General features: G+C 36.2%; 1 protein-coding gene across 6 annotated transcripts in view; it reads left to right on the top strand.

Moving 5' to 3' along the window:
* Positions 1-22384, top strand: part of LOC117420538 (A-kinase anchor protein 2) — a 165847-nt gene that overhangs the window by 116263 nt on the left and 27200 nt on the right. The window contains exon 1 of one of the 6 annotated variants that reach the window (XM_059023380.1): positions 10590-10876. The exons of the other annotated variants lie outside the window; for them this stretch is intronic. Coding sequence (XP_058879363.1) covers positions 10817-10876 — 60 coding nt within the window. The 5' untranslated portion in view covers positions 10590-10816. Of the gene's footprint in view, positions 1-10589; positions 10877-22384 lie in introns of those variants that run through there. 6 annotated transcript variants of the gene reach the window in all.

Genomic DNA, 22384 nt, shown 5'->3' with positions numbered 1-22384 from the left:
CTTAGTTACACAGTATATGCATTAGTCCCCCCACTTCTACCTGTGATTAATAAGATTATGGTGACAGTTTAAGCATTTAGAAAACCAAGTTTTATTTTTAAGCAGAGAACTCTAGAAATAGTGTTGTACTCATTTTGCAACACTTACAATGTATATAAATAGCTATTGTGTTGGAATGCTGCATGACTGTACAATGTCAGTATTTTTAGCGTCAAAGAACTTGTGATATCTTTCTGACAACAGTCCTAATATAGAGACCAATCGTGATCTTACAGTGGAGCTTTCTGCTCAGAAACCTATTTCAAAGTGACTACACATAGAAATAATATGTCTACACACAGAAAGTCTTCCTTAGTTTTGGATGAATAACTTAATGCATTCTTTTCTTACTTGAGACTGACATTTAGCTGCTCCAGCCAGATGTTTGAAAAGCTAAATCTGACATCTGAAATGGCTGACTGAAACACTAAATGTAAAAAACTTTGTTTAATTGCTGTCTGGACTGCTGTATAAGATGATATTTTTGTTCAGCTAACACATGTTCAATGTATTTTTTATTACATTTCTAATTTGTTTTTTTTGTGCGGAGTAAAGGATTTTGCTTTTATTTTTAATCAGAGTGGGCATTACACTTTAAAACTGTCTAGTAATTAGATTTTGTTTTTAAAAAGTTTAACATCAAGAAACCTTCAGCATGGATAAATTGATATTCAACATTATCATTTTATCTACATGCCCTTGAAGATGGATGAATCAGACTGAGATGAGATTTAGAGGACATTGCATCCTCTAAAGCATACACAGAACTGTAAATACATCTCAGTCTTATTCGAGAAAAACCAAATAAGCTACAGTGCCTCGAAATTAAAGGAATTGCACTGAATACACAAATACAATTGTTCCAGACTACAATAACCGTTATCAGGCCAAAACATATGAACTAGCTAAACTGCACTGGGGGCGCCTTGTTCATTTATTTATTTGAAATTGCTAGTGCTACAATAAGACATATTCATCGTACAGTCATTTTCCAGTTTTTGCATCTGTTACCATCACAATGCAATTGCAGTGCCAGAATAAATTAAATAAGCAACCAAGTACGACTTTCAACAGATTCAGTTTATAAACACTTCCTCACTTCGGATAGTTGTACAAACTTGCCCAGAACAAGGCCTCTGATGGTACTTGACTATTCTATAAACAGCAGGCTTTCTTTCTGTTTTTATTTTTTCTCAAAGGTAGTCACATTTTCTAAGAGAATAAGTATTCATTCAGTGGCATCATGGCATGCCCTACCTGTAAGAATGAGTTTTAAAATGCTGGACAGCACGTATTGAAAAAAAAACAAAAAACAGGACAGCTTGCCCTTCTGGGCAAACTCTAATGGACGTTTGAGTGCTGCACAGTCATTAAACTCAAGAGCACTTTAATCATTCACACCTCCCAAGCTGGGAACCCTCTTTTGTGTGTCCAAGGACAGCTTTTTAATCTAAAATAATTAACCCAAAAGCTACTTTGTTTAAAACTTATTGTGAAAGTCAACCCAAATAAACTTCACAGTTTTCTAGTTCACTAGGTTGCCCTACGCATGTAAACACGTGTATAGAAAAATGGTAATGTTATACATAAATACATCCTCTGCAGTCCACACCATGGATCCTAAAAATCTTGATTTATTTTCCTTCTAATAGCAGATGCTATTTTTACGGTAAATGGAGCTGTCATCATTTTTTTCCCCACAGGTTGGCTATATACCTGTTTACATTGGGAATGCACCGAACTGTGATTCCTAAATGAAGATAATGTTTACATAAACATTGTTAGCAAGCTGGAAGGAAACTCATAATTCGATCCTGTGTCGAAGGCAGGAAGAAATCTAAGGAAACAGCCCCAAGATTCAAACAAAAGAGAAAACTAATAAAAATGAGGTGCTGAGGCCTTGTTAGACTTGTGTTTAGTTTACATGCCCTGAGAATTGTTGCCGTGCCAGAGTTACCTAATTGTAGTCTGTTCAGAACAGAATAACCTATTCCTAAAAGCAGTTATTCCTCATATTACTGAAAATGAGTTATTGCTGATATTGGGTGATGCTCACAAGGGACCGGATTTAGTTAGCTTTTGCTGCAGTGCAAAGTTTGCTCCACTTTTTTCTAAAGCTATTCAGGAACAACTTGAGATGCAAATAGAAGCCCACTAAAAAAATGATTTGATTTTAAACGTTAATACCTCAGTAAATCCTTTCTACTGCTGAAACATACAAAACAAAAAAATGACTTTATCCTTTTAAGAATTCTGTCAAACGTGCTAGTGTATTTCCAGTAGATCAAGTGCTATTTCCTTCTTTTGGAATGTCCCTAGAGTTTCCTTCATGTTTCCCTTCTAAATAACACAGCCCATGCTCGCTATCACTTGCTTTTAGAAACAAAACTGAAATTGGCAATCCAGCGGTGTATACAGAAGACTGTTAGAAATCTTTCCACATCAATTAAAATATTTGTGTTTTTTAGCTTTAATGTAGATACAACATATATTGCGTTTGTACTTTCTTAATAAGAAACAGTGTAGCACCAAACCATAACAAAATAATGTAAAATACTATTGTGGGAAAACCATAGATTAGAGATCTTTTTTTTTTTTTTTAAAGAATAGTTGCTTCCTGATGATGATGATGAGGCTCCAATAGGGCTTTCTTTTACCTACTGAACCTACCATAGCCATCCTTTAATGAACAATGTGAAACTGACTCCCAGGATTAGCAGATTCTGCTGAACCAGCCTCTCTCAGAAGGCGATGAATATTGAGTAAATTGTCTAAAATATTAAACTTATTAGTTACATGGACTTGAACTTGTCAGTGTTTTTTTTTTTTAAGGAGTGCACAACATACTGCAATTACTCACCTTTTAGAGGAATTTGTTTTGAGCCAACCTGTGCTCTTTATTAAAACATCATGAAACCTTTAAATTGTACAACGAATGGTAAGCTTTTTCATTTCATTTGATAACTTTCAATGTATTTTTTTTTGGTTAGTATAAATATTTCACAGTAAACTACCATACAAATTAAGAGGAAACATTATTCTATTAAATTGTGTTTTAACAGCATTAAAGGTGCTGGTACACCTATTGGTACTTCAAAAAAGTGCTGCCATGTGTTTTGTTTTCATAATTTACGTTGTGTTAAACACTGTTACAACAGTTTCAGGAATGTAAAGCAAATCACTATGGCACAGATTTTTGATTATTTGATCATTAGTTCCCAAAGAAATGCAGTCAAGCTTCCAGGACAGGAGAAAGATAGGGCATTTAAATTAGAAGTTTAAATCTAAAGGAATTATCTGATCGTCAATCCCAAGGCAGTCAAGAAGAAAATAGAACTCGTTCTGCACAGGGTGTTTAGATTTCTGCTGCAGTTTCAGAAAAGTGCTGCCTCCTATCAAGGTCAAATTCACAGTGTATGTTTGTACCCAATTTACGAAAGACTTATTTAAAATTCTGTGGTGTTAAATAAGATTTGGTATTCTTGGAACATGTAAGAAATGTTTAAAATTGTATAATTATGGCCCATATTCTAGCTACTGCTTTAATAGGGATTTGTCATCAGAAACCTCATCCATCAACCAGGGCTTTTGGACCCAACAGAATCAAAAGAGTTACACAAGACAGATTGGAATGTGAGAAAAGACGGGCATACTTTGACACCCACAAGTTTAATTAAGCAGACAATTTTCAACAAACAGTTTACAATCATAATTAATCTCTGATTACCTTTGTAGTTTGGCATTGATATATGTATAGTGGGTTAACATTGATCAGAGACATAAAAACAAATGTTCAGGGCTTGGTGAATACATTTATCCAGTCTGGGATCACGTTTGGGTGATCACCGATGTGAAAGCTGTTTTAACTTAAGCACTTGAGTTTGTATGGTCAAGAACAGAACTTGCGATGTTCTCCAGTATGGTGTAAGTACTTTTGCTGTTCTCTCTCTCTCTCTCTCTCTCTCTCTCTCTCTCTCTCTCTCTCTCTCTCTCTCTCTCTCTCTCCCTCTCTCTCTCTCTCTCTCTCTCTCTCTCATTATTCACCTTTCATACCAGTTACGCAGGCTGTTTATTGGAATGCAAATGCACTAGATTCAATACAAAATGTATGCTTGTTGCGGGAAAGGGGACACAATTATAAAATACTGATACGCCTGTCTCTAAAAAGGGTGATACACAATATACAAGGTGACTTGTCAGCAGAAGCCATCTGTTCCTCAGATTTTTGGTGCTACACTGATTTAAAGGGGAAAATAATTAGTTTTTTTTTTTTCATAATTCAAGTTATTTCCTGGGAAGCTCCTTCAGGGAATAAAAACAATTAGATTTGTTTTGCACGCCTATGCTTTGAATTCATGTCAAAATAATAAAGCAAATTCAGCTGGAAATTTTACAGAAAAACGTGCAGTGTGTTTTTTTTTAAAACGTGTGGTGGCTTTACATTAGCTTTCCATAAAACGTACTGAAAGTAGTGCTGTGCGGTACTGTATTCCAACAAAGAAACACTAATTACCAGACAGCTGAAGAGAAACGCAATTAGTCTGTAAATACACACTCATTTTATTTCTTTCCATCATGAAAAAAGTGAATTCTTCAATGTCAGGGAGAACAGCCTTTCATGTCACGAACAAGTCTGCAAGACTTTAATAGTGTTATTATTAAGGGGTCACTGTAACAAAATAATATTTAAAGCTGTTATCTAAACAGCTGCATGTTCAATAACATCAACGAGGGAAAGAGAAAGTATTTTACTCAGAATAACTAAGGGAAGTCAGGTGACCTCGAAGCTCAAATGCCAAAGCATCTGGAGGGTCCTGAGAGTGATCCTGCAGCCATAGTGTATATTAGTCGAAATATTTGTAAAGATTTATAATAAAAAGTTCACTTCCCACAACTTTCAATTTGGCAGCATAGATGAGGATTGTAAGGCACAGTCTTTTGTGTTAAAGTACGTGCCGAGGAGCAAGTGGCAGGTTGGTTTTGTTCTTGTTTTGTTGGGATTTTGTTTGGTGTAGGCCCTTGGATACGGAAAGAAGCACTTCCTTTCTGGCTGGGCAGTGCTTATTGTACAACAAGGGTAAACAAGATTGCTGTTTTCTTTCAAAAATGTGTATACTTGGGCCTTGTGCAGTATTTTATGGGGACACAACATAACTCCTTAAAAGTATGTTAAGCTAAAATACCTCTGTATTTGATTTCTGAAAGTAATAGGGAGTTTTTATCTTTAGGAAAAATAGTAGAATCACAGGACTCATGGAGACAAATGAGTTGATAAGTGCAAAGGTTGCTGGGAGATTTACAAGAAGTTAAAATCCCAGCAGTCTTTGCAACTTCCAATATCTTTGGCTCTAGTTTACCATGTGAAAGTCATATTGACATCCATCCTAACTACCACAGTTTTTGAAACTGAGAACACAGCTCAGGCAGTGGTTTAATGGTGTGGTAAACCCAGGACATGGATAAAAAGATAAAATAGTCGCTATTGATTTCTGGGTCCTTAAATTTTAATAAGAGAAATATATTGGTTTTTTTTTACATGTTGTACACATAAACTGTGTTGGAAGAAATGTTCATTGAATGTGTTTTTTACATGAACAATGAGGCTATCTTTAGCACCCAGGTGTTTGGGCTGAAAGGCAGATAACATCAAAGAAAGTATGTCACTGCATCTCCTGGAAATCTGGGCCAATTCTGACAAGGACAACTTCTGCAATCAATTACACTCTCCTAGCTTTGCCGCAAATATCAGCCAATTATTCAAGAGGAATGGTCTCTCATAGAAAACACTGCAACACAAAGCGCTGGCTTCTGAAACAAGAAACCTGCAGGGATGCATGATGAGAAAGCAGCATTAGCAATAAATCTGTCCCATTGGCAGAGGTCGTTCTGAAAAACACATCCACCTGTATATATTTATATGCAGTGGTAGATACTGCACAGCAGACATTTAGATAAAGATGAGATACAGATATGCTGTCTGTATTTGTCAATGAATATGTATTGCAGATGGTATGTTTAAACAAATCTGCTTTATACTGATAACATTTAAAAAAATACTAATTTATAAACTGCAGGACGTGGCCACACAGCTGAAAATCTATCCTGTATCACTCCCAGTTTATCTGCTATCATTTAGCAGTCGCATATAAACACATGTACAGTATACAGTATTTATACTCTCAAGGTTCTTTCAGTTCATTGGAACACAGATAGCCATTATATTATTAAGCAGCAACAGTACAAATCCAATGCAGCAATGCAAATACTGGAGAACATAACCCTCAACAATACTGCTTAACATTTAGTTATAGCTAGACATTTATACCTACACCCCTGGATAAAACTTGCTCAAACCTTTATGCTGTCATCTATTTTATTTGGTTTCCAATTCTTATGTTATTTCTGTTTTCTATGACATCATTGAAACTTTTTTTTTTTTTAAAGTGCAATTTAAGCACAGCAACTTCCTTAGCCACAAGCCTTACTGCTGAAGACACAGTCAAATACAGTCGCCTTGGTTCTGAATCCCATGGAAGTTTGCACAGGTGTAGAAGGTGAGACTAAGTATTAAATGAGTTTCACTGTCTCATATAGCGTGACACATCCCCATGTGTTGCTACAACTTTTTAAATAACATACCTGTAATTTTTATTTTCATTGTTAACATCCTGACAACATTTACACTTCTAACTTTAAAGTATTGTATTTCAAAGCTCTTTTCAAAATGTCCGCTCTAGTGCACTGATAGTGTAAGGATTATTGCTCACATTGTCAAACAGGTAACAGCAATAACGATTCATGATGTGGTACTGAACAGAGAAGCCAAAGCACTCGTTATGTTTCCTGCAGTGATTTAGAGGACAGATCTCAAACTCCACTGTGCTAAAGCAGACATTTTAAAAAGGGCTTTGAAACAGACTTCAAAGTTATAAGTGTAAAAAGTTGTCAGGATGTTAACAATGAAAAGAAAAATTACAAGTTTGTTATTTAAACAGTTGTAGCAACACGTGGAGATGTGTAACGCTGTATTTTTCGGAACCCCGCTTACTCTTTAAGTCCCACATTGATGAAGCAAAAAGCCCATTTGTGGGACAATGAACTTATGGGATAGTGAACAGGCTATTTGAAATGATCTTCAGCAGCTAGAATTGAAGCTATTGACCTTGCTGAGCTTAAACTTTTTAAAAACAAGTTTTGATGATGTGATGAAAAACAGAAACAAGACAATAGTTTATTTTTTAAGCCCTTTCCATTCTAGCTTAAATGTATGTGTCCTTAAAAATAAAACAAGAAAATTGAGAGACTGCTTTATCACAGAGGGAGTACTGTATTAACCAGTATAAACAATAGGAATTATGGGAGTAATTAATGCAGTACCACTGTATCATATTAGTGCCAAACAAATCATTTGTTTTTCAAATCCATTGAGACGCCTATGCTGGTAATGCTGTAGCCTGCTTTAGATCTTCAAGTGCGAAACGAATTGAAGTCCAGGTCCAGGTTTTTCCCTAAATATTTTGTTTAACAACTGCGAGGAAATTTTGGTTTGGTTGCAGGAAGTTATCTAGCGTGTATGCTAATGGGTGGTACACTGAGGTTAATCAGAATGATAAACACACAACTTATTTAAAAAAGGGTATATTTAGGAAGCAGCTGTGTTGGTTTTTGTAAATAGACAGTGTATCATTTCACATAACTGATTTTTATCATTAGGGCAAATAACCTTGCTTTCCCACAACTGGCTCCATACAAGTTAAAAAAAATAATTGTAGAACAAATTGTGTGACCCATTTGAAAGATATGAATCAAGCATTTGTTTGCACTGGAGCTGCACTTTATGACAGGCCATAAGTACACATCACCTTTAAAGAGTAAGTAGTGGAGTTACGAAAAATATAGCATTAAACGTTAACATCCTGACAACTTTTTACACTTATAACTTTAAAATCTGTTTCAAAGCTCTTTTCAAAATGTCCGCTCTAGTGCACTGCTAGTGTAAGGCCACAGTGTGTTGGCCACATTGTCAAACAGGTAACACACCAATATGTGGGACTGAACAGAAAAGCAAGAGCGTTTTCAAACTCCAGTGCACTAAAGCGGACATTTTGAAAAGAGCTTTGAAACAGACTTTAAAGTTATAAGTGTAAAAAATGTGTCAGGTTGTTAACAATGAAAAGAAAAATTACAGGTAACTATTTAAACAGTTGTAGCAACGTGTAACGCTATATATTTTTCAGAACCCTGCTACTTACTCTTTAAGGTGCATTGTTATGTTGTTAAATGAGTTAGACAGGAAGCTACATCTGCAGAGTTAAAGCTTGAATCTCCCAGGTCTCTGTTAAAGTAGGGTTGATTGTTTGTTTTAGAGAGCCATTGTATAATAGCACTCCTTATTTGGTCATTTATGCTGTTGTTTGTTTGACTAACCAGGTTCTAACCATTACATCTTTAAAATCGTTGCATTCAAAGCTTGTAGGCCACAGCTTGTAAATGGAAAACATTACAGCAAAAAGATTAATACAACAGTAACAATCTGGTGTTTTCTCTCATTGTAAAGTTATTGCTCGGTGCATTTAAAGAGTTGTGAAAGAAAGGTACAGACTTGAGTTGAGAAAGCACAAATTAAAAATGGTACGGTCTACAATATCAATTGTTAGATTATGTTATGTAATCAAATGTATGATTAAATGTTATATATAAACTCTTGGTTGTTGGCGATAACAGGAAATACAGCCTCAGACATAATGTTGTTCCATTTATTGGTCATACTTTATATTAAGTATCCGTGCTACAGAATCCCTTATAACCTAATAAAACTAACCCCTTTCCCCAAAATTCAAATGTCCATAAAACCCATTTACGACTTTTAAACTGTATGCGTGAGCAGGGTCTTGAATCCAGGCTTTCCTTTTCCATATTGACACTACAATACTTTTGGAGGTCAGATCCACCATTAGAAGATGGCTCAATGAACCTTCCTAAAATACTGGATTCATTATCCCTTTCCTTTTTGCATTGTACAATGCATACAACACAGTATGCACTTTTAGCACCTGGTTCCTGTTGAAAATGAATGTTTGTGTCTGCAAACAAGAAAATAAAAAAATGTAAGGCAGACATTTTTCATACTCACATTTTTTATACTAAAGTGCTAAAAAAAATACATTTGTATCTACTTTAAAATGGAGACTGATAAGTCTATTCATCCTGGAAGTAGGGATAGCACAATACTGGAAATGTAAGCTTCCCAACAGCACTGCAAGCATGCCTCAAACCTCAAGGAGTTTAGTCTCAAAGCCAGTCCAAACCATCATCTATTTGTGTACTGCCTGTACATTTATTAGCAGTACAATTACTGTGGTGTGCTGGTTTTGTATTTTATATTTACAAAAACATATTTAATTGCCCATAGGATGACAAATAAACAAAACCCTTACCTAGTTTAATTTGATGGTGTGCTAGTGATCTCTTTGGGCTCCTGTTATGTACTGTGTCTTTGAACTTTGGGCATCGTATTTAGAGCAGTGGACAGCAGGGAAGATACAGAGGTGAGCAATTGCTGGATCTATGCTCTGCCTTTCCTCAGAAAGAGCATTTGAGACTGCAGTGAAAAGCACAGTCTTAAATCATCCCAGTTTGTCAGGGCAGCTGCCCTGAACCTCCGCAGTGTTGGCAGCACAGTTGCAGCATCTAACAGCTTCTGGACCATCTCAAAATGTTCTTTTCATTTAACTCTTTCAGCACTTTATAGAACTTACTGTATGTAACTTTATAGAATAAAAAATTGAGTAGTTTCAGTAATGGAAAATAAATAAAAATGTGCATATATAAATATGACTAGAATATGTTAGTTTACTGGCCTAATATTTATGAATATTTTTTATTTTTTATCTTTCCTTTATACTACTATACTAGTAAAAGGTATTAGTTATTAAGATACGGGAACTGAATCTATTTAGCATAAAATAAATAAGGGTTCTGTTTTTTAGATAGGAAGTGGCAAAGAAAATATATACTGTACAGTTGATATATTTTTTAAATATTCTCAAGAAGAATAAAAGCAAAAGAAAAACATCTTACTTTTTACTTTTAAAGATTTTGGCTCGTCCATACGTGCATACATACATACATTCATACATACATACATACATACATACATACATACATACATACATACATACATACACATTTAAAGTAGGGTAGGGAAGTTCAGCAAGCTGTAGTATCAAAAGCATGTATGTCAACATTTTGAAATGTGTTACACTAGGACACTACATGAAGAAAAGTAGTTACCCAAAGTGAGTTAGGGGCGCCACTAGTGCAAATCATGGACATGACAGGCCTCAAAGATATCACGTTCTTTTTACCTGTTATACTGTGCATCGATTGTATTTTAATCTGCAATGAGTCAGACTCCCATTGGCCCAATTTGGGCGTGTTGTCCAGGTGGTCTTCAGAGGAGCTGGTGGGAAGGATGAATCAGGAGGCGGTGCCCATTGTTTGTAGACCATCCCAGCAGGGAGGTGAAAGGTTAGCCATATAACTGAGTTTAATGCTAAGCTCTTCTTGAGAAGAAAGCTTCTTAGTAGTGACTTTGTTTAGCCTCCTGTGTTCAGTGCTGGAGACCTGCTGCTGTGTGTTGGAATGCAGTGTTTGCTGCCTACTGCCACCGCGGGACTGTTTTGGTGTTAAATGAAAGCAGTAAAAAGGAACTTAATAAAAGGAGCGGCCCTCCCTTTTTCTCTGGCTTTCCTTGAGCCTGTCCTGGATAGTCAAGATGTTTAGATATACTGCGCCCTGGCAAGTACTTTGCCTTTCCATGGAGCAGGGAATTAGGGTAAGACTGGCTTTATCTTTATACAACTTCCTCTATTTAAAATATTGTTCTTCAGCCCGCCTTCAATCTACCTATTAGAAAGTATATCTGTTATCTATCCGTTCACAGAATTGTTTGCAAAATTATAAAACGAGTCTCCAATTCTCAGTGTCTTTAAAAAACCACAAATCTTATAGGACCAATGTCTCTTCTGCTTGCTCATATTCTAAGGATTTATGTACCATATCTCCGGCCAAGGTTTGAGAAGTACGTTTACTAAGCAGGCATGTCTAAAATGTACACTTGGTTTAGTTGTAGCGCCAAACAAACTGTTCAGTGTGTTTGGATTGCTTAAAAAAAAGTGCAGTGCAATCCAAAGCTTGAAGGCAGCAAAATCCAGATTTGTTTCACAAACATGAAGGGATTCTATTTCTGTCTCGATATCATGCATCTTCAATGACCTACTTTTAAACCAAAAATGTGTTATACTAAGGATATAAATAAGTGGAATTTAAAGGTTAACATTTTTTAGTAAAAAAGAAAAAAAAAGTTTTAGTTACAAACTTCTGTTCAGTTTAAGTACATGTGTTCTTACTTAAATCTTGGAATTAATATTCCGTTGGCTCATAATTTCAACACTTCATACATCCAACATCAGGAGATTTTTATTTTCATTTTGTTAGAATTATTTCTCTTTACATTGTTTCTCTAATACAGCATAATATTTCTTTGGCCAGAATTTTACTGATTAACAGCAGTGCTAATAAAAGAGGAATGTGTATGTTTTATTGGACTTAAATTAAGATGAAATAAATAGTTGTGTTAAGAATGTGTATTCTAAAAAGGTAACATAACAATCAGAAAATGGATGGGAATCTTTCGTTTGTGTTAGTATAACTAAAGGTTCCACGATTGAGTGTTTGACGGTAATTGGTAATTAATTTGATGTATTTTATTGAGCTGTGTGTCTGTGCTTTTAGCCTGTGGATTCAGTCTTGTGTGATGCAGTGAAAAGAGAGCAACAGTTCAAGTTTGAGCAGGCCTCACGACAGATTAAGACTTCAACTTAAATTGACACATGCTTTTTAAGTTGCACTGATTTTGCAGACCATATTGAGACTTTCTGATTTGTTTAGTATTTTCATTTTTAATAACCAAATGCCCTCTCGATTACAAATCTTGAAGCAGCAACCTTTCCTCTGCTTAGGTGTTTAAAGTGGAGGGACTTGCATCTTAATACCTTGCAGCCTCTTAAAAAAAATAAACTGGCATAAAAGGATATCTGGCAAATCTATAAACCCCAGGGCTTCTTCCATTCCTTTATACATACAGACACACATTCATTCAAATATGCTTTTTCCTTGTGTAATTTAAGCAGATTTGTTTGTAAATGATCACATTGGATTTCTGAGAATGGTTGGATAATTTTGCTTGTAAGCACTTAATTAGATGCAGGTAGATAATACATAAATATCTACTGAGAATACCAAATCAGGAGTAAATTAATCCATTTGAAAATTTACAAATACTTTTGGTATAATCTCCTTCTGAAAGTGTTGCCAGATATCTGGTACTGCACTACTTTAAAGAAAGCCTTGCACTTCTTTGGTTATTTCAAATGATCTCCTTCTTTCACATATTGACTTGCATGCTTTTGCAACCAGTTTTCACCCTGAAGACACCGTTAAGGTGAATGACCTAGGAAGTGTAATATGAATGCACTTCCTGTAAGTAAGACAAGCAAACTTAGTATTTTTTTGTAGTAATATACAGGGAAAGGGAAAATATTCTATGTTTGCTATAACATGTTTCTTTCAAAATTGCACATTCGGTATAGCGAACAAAAGGCCATGACAGGTAAGATTAAGCTACAAGAAACCTGTACACATTTCAAAAATACCTACCAGTTTTTTATCGATGGCAGTTGCCTTCCAAATATAGCTGTGACAGACTCTGCTCTATTTCCTTGATCCCAAAGGGGTTCAAAATTAGGTTAACCCAGAAGGGACGAGCAGCTTGCAAGACAAAACTGGCAGCTATACCAAGTGTGGACTGCACCTGGACCATCAGTTTACTGGCTCTGTGAGACACAGCCTTGAGCGTTTTACTTGGCATACTGTGTCACTAAGATGAACTTGCTCATATATTGTACGCTTATTTGTTTGAGAGAAGAATTAAAAAGTTGTGCATTATTACAATATAAATACCAACATGTTGTTGTTGTTGTTGTTGTTGTGAGTCACACTCTTAACACACTCAGAAGTCATTACTTGACTTGTTTGTCTCCTTATAGTATCCCATGTACCGTATAAAGTAAAGACTTGTGAAAACATCAGAACCTGTTGGAAGGGAGGGTCACTGTTGTTGAGTGTCTGGAAAGGAAAACCATGGGATACTATTTGCAAATTAAATTTGTCACAGTGCTAATCAGCTTTCTCATTAAGCCCATCCAAGAAAAAAAAACTGAAGCAGACTTTCTATTTAAAGTCATTAGCATTTTAGCACTGACAGTGGCACCCTGTTTTGTTTTACAACTGATAAGAAGCATAATAAGAAAGACGAATGTGACCCACCCCCATCCCCATCCCCCATCCCCACTGTCAGTTACTGTAGCCCAGTTACTGTAAGTCAGATTTGAAACCAGGAAAACCATAACCATAACAGATTTCATAGCCTATTTTACCAATGTGAAATAAACCCCTTTACTAATGTTTCTCAAAGAAAGCTAATAAAATAAACACAATAAGTGTGGGCCAATACCTTTAAAGAAGTGGTTTTAGGCCCTGTACCCCTTTTCAAATAATCTAGTTTACCGCGTACCCCCATCTGAGATAGGGTCATAATATACCAATGAAAACAGGACAAAATATGGTATTTTCTAATTACTATTATTTTTATTGAACTCAAATTTGATCATGAACACTTGTGCTGAGACAATGTAAAATACTATGTGTCTTGTATCGAATCCAGCCAGAATAAGCACATTGTTTTGAAGTGAATATTTCAAAAAACTAATTTGTTGAAAGTAGAAAAGGGATATTTATATCAGGCAGTCAAATTACTTTTTTGTAACAATACTGATATTGTGCTTTTGCTTTTATTAATAATTACCGGTGTGGAGGCGCAGGGTATTGCACTCACATGACAAAGGAGTTCTTCAACAAATTAATTAATAATGAAAAAGCACATACAAGCATTGCAGGTAAAGAAGTCAAGTGGCTCCAGATCCAGTGCAGTACAAGTGAGTGATTTCACTGTCTAAAGTAGAGCAGCGCAGCTGCCTGCTCATCTCAATAAAGAAAGGGGCTTGTTACCAGGAGGTTCCAGGTTCAATACCAGCCACTGACTCACTGTGTGCGTCCCTGAGCAAGTCACTTAACCTCCTTGTGCTCTGTCCTTCGGATGAGACATAAAACCGAGGTGCTATTGTAAGTGACTCTGCAGCAGCAGTTGTGATGCATAGTTCACACCCAAATCTCTGTAAGTCACATTGGATAAAAGTGCCTGCTAAATGACTAAATAATAATAACTCAATAATACTTATTTAGAAACGTAAATGTAGATAAAGCACTGAACTGATTAAACTACTAACACTGAACATTTAAACTTAAGATAGTACACTTACCTAGTAAACACTACACATTTTTAAAAGAAGCAACGTCATACAATGACAATCTTTGTTTTGTTTTTTTTTAAGCCCTCAGACTCCAGTAACAAACACCCTGCTATTTAAATATGTAAATTAGCCATGTGTGCGCTCAACGCTCAACTCACTATCAGCAGCCGGCTGGGTGTTTATAGAGTTAACCTCACCCAACAGAAAGGAAACGTACTCCAGTACGGCTGTGGCTTTATTTGAAAGGAGATTCAACATTGTTGATTCGATTGCTAAGTCGCAAAGTACTACAACATGATAAAAGGTGTTGTCTGCCATTACAGGACTTCTCTGGCGTAACCCCTGACAAGAGCTTGCGTACCACCTGGGGTACGCGCACCCCAGTTTGAAAACTGCTGCTTTCATTCAATGTGCTCAACTGTGTAACGCCATGGGTAGAATTGACCTCATAACTCTTATCAGCATCATTAATAACCTGGCCAGCCACCTGGGTGGCTGCACTGCCACATTTCTTACCTGGCTAATGCACACTGCCATGATCTCTTTAAGCCTTCATAATCCCGCCTTCATCGAGAAGAAAGGACACAGCTCTAAATGGCCCATAAGCCCCTTTAGTAGTATTTTGGTTCAGTAAGTAGCAGGAGTTATCACCGGAGTAGAAAGTGTATTCACAAATATCTATTCAATCTATAAAATTAACATAAGTGGTTAATGGTGTCCTTTCTGACATAGAGCTTGACTGCACTATATGTTGACTTCTCTACTACATATTGTACTTAACATTGACATTAGTTGAGATTGTGAACAAAAGCCCAGGAAAGCACTTTGAAGAATACCCTGCAGGTGGTGAGGATGTGATTATAGATACTATTTTTGTCAGCACCAGATGTTGCCAATTCATTATAGGGTTATTGGGTTATTCTCCAACACCCTGAGGGCACAGCAAAGGCTGTGGGAAAATATAATCCAATTAACTAAAAACGTTGTTTTGTGGGACTGTTCCCGCCAATTATTTTTGCTGCCAGTCATGTTTGCAGCCTTACCCTTTTTATTTATTTTTTTATAAATATTTTATCCATTTTACCCCCATTTTCTAGCCATTTTGAATTGCCCATTTCGTTGTCAAGCCATCCTGTTTTGTGCCCGATGAATCTAGGGACCTGACCAGTAAGGATTGTTGAAGTGTGATGAGGAAAACTCCCCACAGCTGATTTCCTAGCACAAATGGTAAAGGCAGTGCTCCACAGTCAAGATCCCATGACTCAAGCTGCACTCCAAGTGGCAATGCTTTTACAAAGGGGTTCATTGACATCAGAGTTCCAGTGTTCTGAAAGGTCAAAATTGGAGGAACATGATTGTTTAAAATACAAGGATAATGATATACTGTACTTGTAGATTCAGTCCAAATCTTGAAAGAAACCCCAGCATTCTCTGTTTACTGTTGTCAAACTCTCTAACACCTCCACCCACACACCACAGCTCTTTGTTCATTTCGAGTATCTTAGTTATTTAACGGGACTCTGTGGAGGCAAAACAAATCCAACACTTAATCAAAGTTTGGCATCCACACCATCCTGTACTTGCAAATTGCAAATTCCGGTTCTTTGCTTGTGCTCTTTCTGTAAAGATGCACCTAGAAAATGTGTTTACTGGAGACTTGTCATGATTAATTTGACTAATAAACCCCTGCTAGTACTAGATTTGACAGATGGATATGGATAGAATTGGATGGATAGAATTCTCACAGAAAGCTTGTGTAATCTATTCTGCATCCAACACAACACTCCATTTAATTCTATCAATATACAGTATTAGCATGTTTTATTACGCCTGTAGTAAAACCATATACAGGCAACAGCAAGTCATGTAGAGTATACAAACACAGGCTCGATTGCACATTTGATCTGAAGAAAATACAAATCTTGAAAAAGGCAGTTCAATTACAGTTATTTTCACACCATAACATATCATTGATTTATACACAATTGAAAAGTTTAGGTTTGCTTACTTTTCCCTCACATTAGGTACAAATTGAGGAGCAAATTCATCTGTATTGCACCACTTATCCAATTGTCATGAAACTTGTATTAACTTTATTTTACATAAGTTATTGAGTTTATACTTTATTTACGTTTATACCCTACATACAGCACTGGCGAGCAGCCCAGTCCCTTACTCCCTTATCAGCAAGAATTTGCACGTCATCAGACATTTTTAGCTCATGAACTGTCTATATATAATCTGTCAAGCTTCAGTTATATTTATTGATTCTGCTTGGTCACTGTTTGGCCCGTGTTGTTAAACAGCAGCAAAGTCTTATTCGTGACTAAAATTGGAAACCTGGAAGCTGGAGGGAGCAATTGTTGTCGCTTTTAGCTACAGCTATGGCCAAATGTTTTGCATCACCCTATAGAATTAACTAATTTTGCTTCATAAAGTCAAATGATACGTGCTGAATAATGTTACGTTTACATATTGCATTACATACCGCTTTGTAGTTTTCCATATACTGATAATAATAGAAAAAAATGATATTTCAAAATATTGTACTACTATTATGGCTTCCTAGAGACTGTTGCAATATCATGTGGTAGTTTATTTGATTACATGATGTTGAACAAAATATCTAAATTATGTTTGTTTATTTGTTTTTTTTAATTATGTCTCAATCCTAAAATTCCAGGTGATGCAAAACTTTTGGCCAGATCTGTATTCTACTACCAAAAAGCAACAAATAGTACATGAGAATTATTGATAAACTTAAAAATGAAAAGAGGCAAAAACTTCAACTTTTGACATCAATTTGGTCTCGCTTGTTTTTATGACAAATGAAATAAGTTTTTTAATATCTTATGAGCCTTTCAGTTTTTACTGTGGTTATTATTTACTCTCTTGTGCAAAAGCTTTATTCACAGGCATCTTTAACCTTTATCATGTAGCAAAAATGGAATGGGTCCAGTGTCAACAGGCTCTGGAGATTGAACAGGGATCAATCATCTGAACTGTAATCCACACGGGATGATACCTGCCAACGTTCATCCTGATTGGTTACAGCGCGTGCGAACAGGAGCAGTTTAAAGTTTGGGAGAAAAAAATAAAAAAATAAATAAATAAAAACACTTTACAATAACAATAGGATTCCCAAGCCAGCTTGAAAGCCGGATATTATTAGTTTATTTAGCAGACACCTTTATCCAAGGCAATTTACAGAGACTAGGGTGTGTGAACTATGCATCGGCTGCAGAGTCACTTACAACTACGTCTCACCCAAAAGACAGAGCACAAGGAGGTTAAGTGACTTGCTCAGGGTCACACAATGAGTCATTGGCTGAGGTGGGATTTGAACCAGGGACCTCCTAGTTACAAGCCCATTTCTTTAACCACTGGACCACACAGCCTCCTATATAACTTTGTTCTTAGAAATTGTGCTGATGCTGAATTACTTTCAGTTAACTTCAAGCTGTTACCTTCACAGGTTTGCTAAAAGGAAACAACATTGCTTTACTAGGAAAAATAATTAAGAGAACAATCAGTAAAATACCATCATAGTTTGACTGCCATTATTATAGCAATAATCCTCAGCAGAGAGGGAATTACCTGAATATGGACTGTTTTGTTCAGTACTGATCCCAAATGAAGGGAATGTGGGAGATTTCTAGGACTACCAGGGATTATGGTCCGGTCTTTCAACTTTTTCTGGTCATTGGCACAGAATTGTATTTTGTGCTGGTAAACTGCTTGGTTATTGTTAATGGCCACAACCAAAAGAACTTTTCTGTCATAAAGTAAGATTTAATTAGATTATATTGCGGTAGGCAAATGTGAAAGACAGAGCAGGATTACATATTTAGAGAGAGATATTAAAAAGGAAAGAAGAATTTGTTTTTATGTTGTTGCATGGTTTCTAATAGAGAGGTATTTTAACAATTTTAATTAGCTGTCAGTATCATGCTGGAGAAACAGAAGTTCACAGCTCACACCTTGCAGAGGGTTGCTGATTAGTTTAAGCTGTGGTATAATAACAAGTGTCACGGAAAGGTGTGGAAGCCAATCAGGAGATATATGAAATCCCAAAGGCAACAATTTGCTTTTTCCAAAGCTTTGCTGCAGCTCTCAGCCAGTGCGTAATTACTCAAGGTGAAACACAGACAGCAGGATTACACCAAACCCAACTGTTAAAATGTAAATGCCATTAGTACAGAATAGTGCTCCCCATTGCTTTTTTAGCCTGCCACTGTTGTTTTAGGGAGCCAGTTGGTAGCTGTTTGGTTGTTAGCAGTGGTCTGCATGCCCTGTTTCTCTTTGTGTTCTAATTGAGTGTTGAAAGTCACAGAGTCTTCTATTCTGCTAATTGTACCTGGATTAGGGTCACAGACCTAGCCTGCAGTTACTCAGCACTGTTTAGCAAAAGGTGTTCAAAAGCACTGGAGTAAAATAAATGTTTAGAATCAAGTAAATAACAATCACATAGAGAAATCTTTGACCATGTTCTTCTCTGAAACTACAAACCTAAAATCAAATAAATGCTGGAGCTGTTAGTTTATGGTAATCGGCAGCACATTATGCAGAGATAATGTCCATTGTGTAACAGTATGCTGCATTTTGTTTGATTATCATAAGTCAATTGAGTGAATTGGCAAAAGCCTCCTGCATGTTCGAGCTGTAGAATGAAAATGGAGCTATTGAAGTGTAGCCTACAAGCATACATGGTCCAATTTCATGTAGAATACCACATAGTAGGATAAAACTAGTATGGTGTATTGCCAACCTTAAGAGTCCTATATGCAATATCTGTTAAGTATTTTTACATTGTTAAATGCATAGGATTGCAAAGCATTTCATTCAGAGGTACGTCATTTATGAAAATAGCAATGAATGCACTGCAGAAATCCTGCACTGGGCCTTTCAGCATGGGGGAAATCAAGGTACGGATATGTGCCAGCAATGGATTTACTTTAAAATGTGCAATTACTGTATGTGGGGGGTGTTAACAAAGGTTATTTATTACGTATATGTTTGATAAACTTTTGAAGTGTTCATTCTTAACTGATTTGTGTAAATTGCAGTGTTAGCATTTACAATGCTTATTGCTTTACTACATTTTGCTATGCCCTTGCATGGTTTCTCACGTGCAGACTGTGCCTGGACTCGATTGAATGATTAACAAGCAATCGAGCCAAGGCACAGCTGCATAAAAGAGGCAAGGATCTCTCACTCGGGGTTGGGTGTTCAGGGGTGGAACGTGAGTGAAAGATAACTAAAAGATAAGAATAGCAATTGCTACTCGTGCTGGCTTTAAACCAGCACCATACTTGTTGGTTTTGTCTTGTTGGATTATTGTCTGTTTTGTTTTGGCCATCGTGCCGTTTTGTTTTGGGAAGTGTTTCTGTTTTGTTGAAATCGTTTATTTGTTTAATAAACACGCGCACCAGTGCTTCACTTGCAGTGTTGTTGTCTGTCTCTTTCCTGGTCTGACATCACCACAAACCATCCCTGTCACAAGCTTGTAATGGATTATTCTCTTATATAATGAATCATGGGCTCAGGGTAACGTACATTAAAAACCAGGGACACTGAAAATAATACTTTTCTAACTAGTTTTATATTGCTGTATACCTGTATATTCAAATTTAAAAGCTTACTAATTGATTTGGTTGTGCAGTACAATATTGCTAAAATGTGCTATTATTAGATAATAGAAATAGTGGCATGAATATACACATTTAAATTATCTTAATCCAATGAATACATATTTTTATAAGAACTGTTTTACTAGATTTAAGCTTTTTTAATGTTACTGTTAATATGTTGCTTCTTATTGAATGAAGCATTCTTTTCTGTATTAGGAAACTACACTGGAAGCTGTTTCAAGCATCAACTCCTGTCTGCTTCAAGTTGAATTCTGATTCTATTCCCTTTGTGCTAGAATGACCCTCATTTGTTGTACTACTGTTCAATATAAATGCAATATAAAGTAGCTGTAGTATCATTACATGCATTGAATGTCATTCATAAAGCTCACAGCTGTAGTGTTCCACAATCATATTTGGTGTTCCTTGTTTAGCTATCAATGCAAGTTTATCACAAATCAGCCCTTGTTGCGTGTCCAGTTTTATTTACATTCCTTGAAACCTGTTTGCCACTGTGAAATGCTACAGTGTAAATGCTTCCATTGCTATAATACAGCAGTTAAAGTGTAGTGTACTGTACCTGTGTAGTATGTGGACAATTTTACTGTGATTCTCTGCTGCTTTTGATAATCACTTCAGTTCTTTTTAGGGCCCTCGTTCAAAAATGGGGGCTCTAATCGTGTCTGTCTTTTTGTCCATCTGTACATGTGTCTCTCTGTCAAACTCTATGTGGTGAACACATTAACAGCCTTGTTTCTGCACCAATCTTCACCAAACTGCTGTATATAATTCTAGCCTCCTATAGCCATCCCAGCTGGCATTTGGCTAAACTCTGATAAAATCTTGATTTTATACAAATATATGTTTGTTTGTTTTTTTATCTTTCCGGTACTGTGCAATTATTACATGATTATGAGAGCCCTCTGTATCTGACAAACATTTACCATTTTCAAATATTCTTTCGTGGATACTGAAATGTTCTTTCTTTTTTTAACTTTAACTTGTGGAATTTGTTTTATTGTATAGTACTATTTTTTTTTTATCAGAACACCGATGAAGGCACTGGCTGAAACGTTTGTCTAAGTGACTTAGTTTCCAATAAGTTTTACCATGTATAGTACGGTCAAATAACGAGGGAGCCCTACACTGCAAACTGTCATTAATTATTTGCTGCAGTAGTTAATTGTCCCATTAGTTGGCGATGCCTGTTGTATAAATTTCCACTTTGTCATATAGTCAGCCTTTTAAATGCAGTAAATAAATAGAAAAACAAACATTACTGGAGGGTGGAAGGAGTGCCAAGTTTAAAAACCAAGGTGTTTTCATCTGTGAAACAGAAAAAGCACTAAGTTGAAGCATTTTAGATTCTGCTCTGTAGTAATCCACATGTACAACATGGGTAGTGAAAATAAGAGGTTCCTCTCCAATTTACCAATGTATTTCAGGAGATTAAAACAAGTCTAATCTCTCTAGTGCATGCATGTCTCATTACTGCTTGTAAACTTTTGGCAGGGTTACGTGGGGCAGTGAGAGGGGATCATGTGGTTTGTTTCTGATTTGTTTCTGTCAGAAGGATGTTTTTTCCTCTGTTCAATATCATACAGCAATTAGTGATATCTGTTGGGGCAAGAGGTAGCCATAGTAAAGCTTTGGTTTCAGTGAAGCAACTTTTTGCCAATGCTCACTCCTGGTAAAGCAGTAGATGGCTTGTCTCCATTTCTCACTAGAGCAATCTGAACAAAAGATTAGGCACTGGGAGACATGACATGAGACCCAAACAATTAGTGGTCTTACTTTGTTTGGTGAAGCAATTCTGGCTCAGATTTGTGTACTGAGTAAGCACGAGATAATTTCGCAGACAATCAGCACCTAGTTTATTTTGTTTATTTAGTTATTGCCATTGTCTTAAACATTTTGCCAACAAAGTTCTTAAAAGTCTGACTTTAAATCAGTGAGACCTGCTGTAATTCATGCCTAATGTGCATGGCTAAGCATTTACAGAAAGCATTTAATACAGTTAGCATTTCAGCTTTCATGGAACTGAAACACTTTATATTCATTTGTTCTACCTATGCTACAGTATCTCAATACTTGGTTTACACTGTGGAGCTTTTGGCATTACAATGGCATACTGAAAATGGTATTAACCTATGTACCCGTTAAGGATGACAAGCTATTTATGACACCTGTTATTTGTATGCCTGAGCAATAGGATCTGCTAAAATGTCTGCTGGGAAAGAAAATGAAACTGGTGACAGATAAAGATGTACAGCTTTGGGGAAA

The sequence above is a fragment of the Acipenser ruthenus genome, chromosome 1 (genome assembly GCF_902713425.1).
Source record: "Acipenser ruthenus chromosome 1, fAciRut3.2 maternal haplotype, whole genome shotgun sequence".
Taxonomy (NCBI): domain Eukaryota; kingdom Metazoa; phylum Chordata; class Actinopteri; order Acipenseriformes; family Acipenseridae; genus Acipenser; species Acipenser ruthenus.
Note: the sequence above shows the minus strand (reverse complement) of the source record. Positions and strands in the feature narration are given on the sequence as shown.